Source organism: Nymphalis io, chromosome 17 (genome assembly GCF_905147045.1).
Source record: "Nymphalis io chromosome 17, ilAglIoxx1.1, whole genome shotgun sequence".
NCBI classification, from domain to species: Eukaryota; Metazoa; Arthropoda; class Insecta; order Lepidoptera; family Nymphalidae; genus Nymphalis; species Nymphalis io.
In genome coordinates, this window is record NC_065904.1 from 6,422,601 (window position 1) to 6,428,965 (window position 6,365).

Below are 6,365 nucleotides of genomic sequence, written 5' to 3' on the forward strand. Positions count from 1 at the left end.
CCACTGCTCCTTTTTGAGGAGAAGGTTTGGAGCTTATTCCACCATGCTGCTCCAATGCGGGTTGGTGGAATACACAAGTGGCAGAATTTCAGTGAAATTGGACACATGCAGGTTTCCTCACGATGTTTTCCTTCACCGTCAAGCACAAGATGAATTATAATCACAAATTAAGCACATAAAAATTCAGTAATGCTTGCCCGGGTTTGAACCCACGATCATCGGCTAAGATTCACGCGTTCTTACCACTGGCCATCCCGGCTTAAGAAACCCTATAGTAGTTGAAGTATTTGCACAAAAACATTACATGAAAAAAAAAATAGAAAGATATTTGAAATTGCGACTATATATTTTGGTATGTCTTTGCAAACTAACAATGTCAATCGATGTGTAAGGCTACATAGACTAAGCGGTCCGTTCTACCAGTATTATCGGATCCGTCATTTTATTCTATAAATATCATATGATTTGTAGTATTGTTATGCTATTGATTGCTATAGTTTAATATGCGGCACATTTATAACGTAACAATTACCTTAATAAAGTTTCAAAATCGTTTTACGATCTCTACCTAGTGGTTCCGTTCAGACGTATTACAATGCACCAGTTTAATTTATTCATAGAAATTTTATTATTTTATAAATAGAAATGTACTAATATTGCAAAAAATACAATTTTGCATGTCAAATCCATATAAATAATTTGGTTGAAAATATCAAATATAAAAATGTATCATGTTTTCTTTCATATTAATAAAATTTTAAAAGTATTAATAACTATTTCATGTTAAATAACGAAAAACGTAATTTATACAAAACTACTTTATTATTCATAGAAGTACATTATCATTTCAATTTCACAACCACACGGTAAATTATTTAAATAAACAATGTCATGTTCTTACTACCATAAATCTAGCACCTAAAGCCACCTTTTTAAAAGCTATTTTATCAATCACATATAAACAAAAACAAAACTATTCTATAATCTTCAACATGCTTATAAATCATATCAAAATCTAACAATATATTAATACAAACATATGTTTTCATTATTTTTTTACTCTTTTGTACCGATTGATATCTTTTTCAGAATTATCTGTGAAAGATCCAAATGTTTCATCATCCATTTGGTGTTCAGTTTTATCGATACGATTGTCTGACATCGAGCTATTTTCGTGAAATAGAGGACCTGTTGTACGACTACTTCTAGACAAGTTGAAATTTACTGTATTATTGACAGTATTAATAATAGCGTTGGAACTTAAAGATCGCTTATTTCTTTTTTTCTTATTGTTCATTACATTATAATTCACGCCTTCAATGTCATTTCCGACGAAGTCAGATTGGCCGTAGAAGGAATCTTTATGGTTAAATTCATTTCTTTCATCATTTACAGACTCATCACTTTCAAAATCAGTAATAAAAGACAAATTATCGTTCGTAATAAATGGAAGATCTCGTTTTTTTACTCTGTGATGTAATTCTTTTCTTTTAATTCTTACTAGAGGTTCTAACCCTGATTCTATATCTCCATATGTATTAGCATTCGGAAATGAATCTTCTAGTTTTTCAACAGAAGCAGATATGTCAGAAGGATCACTTTGGGAAACAACTCTTTGCTCGGTATTAAATTCTTCACTTTTAGGTTCTAACCAATCTTCATCTTCAGAGCTTTCCTTATCTATTGGAGAATCATTTGAATTTTTAGTATCTAAGACTAAAGAATCATCGAAAGGAATATTTTTATTCGTTAAATCTTTTCGATTAATTTCTCTTTTATTATCAGTTTTTACAGTTTCTTTTGTGTTACAGTTCAAGTTTACTTCGTTTTTCAAGGCTGAATCAGTATTTTCTAATTGCTCTTCTGTTGTACTAGTATCGCCCATTTCTCCAGATTTACTTCCTAATTTTCCTGTTTCATTGTCAGTGTCCGAAGCTTTTATATTCAATACCTCACCATTGTCGACGTTTTTGTTGCTCTCAGTAGTGCCAGAATTAGACGACAGAGAAGAAACTGAGTAACTTCCTTCTATTTTACTTGTATCAGATTGATCAAAATAGTTGTTATCTTCTACTGCACCCGCTTTTTTTGTTATTTCTCTTTTATCCATAATTTTTCTTAAAAGTGCTTTTTTATCTTCTGGAAGAGAATTCATTAGATTTTCTAAATCTTGATCAGAAAGTTTTTTGATATTTTTTAATATAGTATTCTCGTTTGCTACATCTAAATTGTTGTTTTCATTTTTAATACTTTTTAATTCAGTTATTGGTTTTTCCTCAAAACCTTGAACTTGTCGACGATTTCTGTCAGAATATATAAAATAGTCATAATTGTTCGCCGCCTTTTTTTCTACGGGCATGTTGTTACCATACTGTTTTTTTAAATTAGATTTATCATTTTCGTCTACTCTATAACCATTGTTATCCTTTTGAAACTGATCGTTGATTTTTTTAAATAATAATTCTCCCGAATAGTCTGTGCCCAAATGTGTCGACCTTTCATCCACGTTTCTACATTCTACGCGACTATTTTGGTCATCAATGCGACTGGGTTGTGAATTTTCAGTTTCTGCTGGATTTTTGGGACCAAATATATAGTTCGGGTGGTTTTTTATATAAGAGAAACTCTCCCTTTCCCCGCGATAACTCAAGTCTTGTGGTTTATCTCCTTCTTTTCTGACACTCGATTTAGTTTCTACAAACTAAAATAATTTTGTCAATGAAATAACTTAAAAAGAATAACTTCAAAAAATACCAAAGGACCTTTAGCTAATAATGTAACTGTCATAAATATTTAATGAGCTAAACAATACGATAGGTACAATTAATATAAAATCATATTATAAATATTTACATAAATTTCTGTATGAGACTTACTTTTTCAGATTCTTCTTTGTTAATGTCTGCATCCTGAGCCAATTCTTGATTTTGTGATTCCTGTATAATGTCACCATGACTATTCACGTTTCGGAGAACCTGTTACACAGATTGTATGTAAGAAAAAATAGAATACTATAAAATATAAACAACCGTGGAATAAAATTGTGCAATAAGGGCTATACATGTTAACACTTAAGTTACAGTGACAACAAAAACCTAGATATTACTTTTAGAGAACTATCTAAGGGAATAATTGGTTTGTTTAAAGTCTATATTTAGTTTATAGAGTTATATTAATTATAAGACACATAATACGCCTTCAATCTTTCTCGTGGATAAACTACAGGAATTAGATGTGTATAAATATATATTAAGCTATCTCTTAGTTTAGCTAACTCGTAATCTCTATTAAGAAATTTGTAAAAATAAATGTATAACTTGACAAAAGGCTCTAGTCACACGCCAATGTGACTCAAGCATACTATCGCTGCTTCTAAAGTAAATGTCTTAATAATGCATCATTTAAATAAAAAAGTTAAACAGTACTCATACCTCATCCGCTGCAGGCCCCTCTTCGGGAACATATTCGTCATCAGCCGACTCATCGCCTTCATATTCAACTCCTATTTCGCTATGAAAATATTTAAATTAAATCTTTCAAATTAGTATTTCATTCATTCATATTTTGATGGACTTTTTAAAAGTAAGATATTTTTATAAATTTTCACTTTTATATATTTTTTTACGAGTGTATATAAACCTGTTATTAAATATTATTTGTAAAAGATGTTATCAATAAATTTCTAAATTAAAATTCTAATAAGTAATTTTGACAACCCTTCTCGCTGGTGCGTATACACTGTTTCGGACACAGTGGCATCGCTAGATCGTTCATAGTTTTATTAAAGAAGCTTCTGAATAGATAGGTACGTATGACAGTTTCGTTACTGAGCGACCCGGAACGAGCTTATGTGTTAGCTTTGGTGGACTTTTTTTGACGTATACGTATTTGGTCACTAGACAAACAAATAATAAAAGCATCTTGAAATAATTAGAGTCAGTTTAATTTGTGTTATCAATAAAACGCCCTTTACAAATATATTTTAATCACCTAATGTAATAACCTTGAATCTAAATGTTTTTATTAGTTTTACTTAATTTGACCTTATTAAAGTATAATTAAAAACCTGTCTTCTTCTTGAAAATGTGATGGTCGACCATTGGTTAATATTATATAAACGCCAAAGAACAGAATACATTTGATTAAAAACTGCATTTTAGTTCTATTCAAAGAATGCTTATTAAACGCTTGTACAAGAAAATAAATGTAAAAATGACATATTTTTTTTTATAAAATTTGTTCCAACCAGGTATGTTTTTCTATACCACCTTAGATTAGTGCTCGGCAATTCATTAAAAGCGGTGCCCGCTTGATTAAAATGTTTGTACTCTATTGCCAGTCCATGCCATACTTGCTGCTCATTTTGCGATGCTGCTGAGTGTTGATGATGTGATTACTGCTAAGATTAATAAGATTTTAAAAATCGATCGTCCTAGTTATTTTCTAATAAAACTTTTTGGTGATATCTTTTAATCGATTTTAACCGCAGTAATTTAGCAACTACAATATTTTTTTTTCTCCTATAAAGTTACGCCGCTTGATAACGAATCATGCCTTTACTAAAACACTAATATTGATATTTTACTTATTTTGATGTGTTAATATTGTACGACTGATAAATTGAACTAAGGTTATCGTTGTTTTGAACATACATATGGTTACTGTGACTTATCACTTACCTTTTCAATATTGAATGCTTCGCGGCTTTTTTATGGTTCCTTCTTTTTTGGAATTTATGTAGTTAAATGCCTATCAACGTTATACTTGTAATAGAACCTTTTAATGATTTGATTTTATAAAATCAAAATCATTTAATCCGTAGGTATACTTACTAATATATATAATAGATTTTGTTGTATTATTGACACTGGCAATAATGTAAGGAATCGTTTCAGCTAAATCGATTTACCGTTTATTCGATTTAAATTTCAATTATAGTTCCCACACACACACAGATAGTTTAAAGCTTTTGAAATTCAGTCACAATATCAATCATATTACATTAATGCATACAAAATATGAATAGCACAATTTTCTTGAAATCCACACATAATTTACATTAGCAGTAGGGTGACTATGTTCTTGCATAATTAAGTAACGCTTCTATAACGATGTCGTAGTGCTTACAAAAATGACCTTAAAACAACAACATTTAGGACACAATGAAATAAAGTCAATTACTTACAACAATTTTATTTTAATGAGACCGTTTCATCTCTATCACACTTATTATGTACATTTGGTTTAAATAAAACAAACCATTGAAACATTTAACTGCAAATCTTCAATAAGTTTGTGCATATTTGAGAAAAAACATTTATGTCTTACATTTAATGTCATACAAATCGATCAAAGATTAAAAGAGTTTGTAGAAATAGTCGATCATACAATTTGGTGTTTCGTTTGCCTCCAATGTGTTTTGGGAGCTTCATACCTGCAATTCTTTTTTGAAAAGGATAATATACAATATATATAAATATACATAGCAATTAGTAACATTAAATTAACAACACAAATAGGGTTACTCTTAGGTATTCTTGTCATGTTTTTAAACGTTTTTAACGTTATAAACTGCGTAATTCCTTTTTTTTAACATAATAATTATTTTTACAAGTCTAAAATGCAAAAGGTACAAAATTGACTGCCAAGTCATATGTAACCTTAGAACAGAGAATGTCTACATATAGAATATTACAAAATTAATTAATTATATTATATAACATTTTAATATACGTAACTTAAGAAATAAGTTTAGGAAATGAATTAATTATATTGTAGCTTGTATATATGATTGCAATATATTTACATTGTTTTTTTTTTTTTTTTATCGCGAGCTATGTATAAGAATAACTATTAATAGTCACACTTATAATAGTGAAGTCGGGATGGCCAATACGATCCGATACATCGGAATACAATACTATACGATTTATCGATAATTAATTCGATATGTAGGCTATACGATACGCTTCGATATATCGTATAGCTGGAAAAATATCGCATTATCATATCGTATCACACGATGGCAATGTTTTATTATAAGATTAACATTACATCATAATAAATGATGATAAAAAGTGACATCGAACATATTCGTATTCGTAATAGGAGATAATTGACAAATTGTGTATAGACAACAAGAGCTCATGTCTTTTTTAGACTGATCAGCGGCAACTTTGAAAAAACTTTCATAAGATATTTAAAAAAAAATAAAAACCATCGTAAACCACATTAAAAGATATCCCTTTGAATAGATACACTATTTATATAATATATCGATTAAAACGCATTCGATACGTTTACGATGTGATATATCGATATGAGAGACTTTTTTGGGCATCCTTAGTGAAGCTCTATCGGACACA

At 29.6% G+C, this 6,365-nt stretch overlaps 1 protein-coding gene across 1 annotated transcript; it reads right to left on the reverse strand.

The window, feature by feature from the left end:
• Window positions 1-924: 924 nt before the first annotated feature.
• LOC126774830 (dentin sialophosphoprotein-like) lies at window positions 925-4,173 on the reverse strand. The gene is made up of 4 exons (XM_050496458.1): window positions 4,067-4,173; window positions 3,432-3,510; window positions 2,877-2,975; window positions 925-2,701 (listed from the first exon to the last, which is right to left on the reverse strand). Exons 1-4 carry the CDS (start codon window positions 4,153-4,155, stop codon window positions 1,049-1,051), a joined length of 1,920 nt encoding a protein of 639 aa, XP_050352415.1. The 5' UTR covers window positions 4,156-4,173; the 3' UTR covers window positions 925-1,048.
• Between the last annotated feature and the right edge of the window lie 2,192 nt (window positions 4,174-6,365).

Coding starts and splice junctions, on each gene's coding strand:
- LOC126774830 (XM_050496458.1), bottom strand. CDS start 4,155: ATGCAGTTTTTAATCAAATGTATTCTGTTCTTTGGCGTTTATATAATA. Junction 3,511..4,066: donor CATTTTCAAGAAGAAGACAG/GTTTTTAATTAT, acceptor ATATTTTCATAG/CGAAATAGGAGTTGAATATG. Junction 2,702..2,876: donor ACAAAGAAGAATCTGAAAAA/GTAAGTCTCATA, acceptor AAATTATTTTAG/TTTGTAGAAACTAAATCGAG.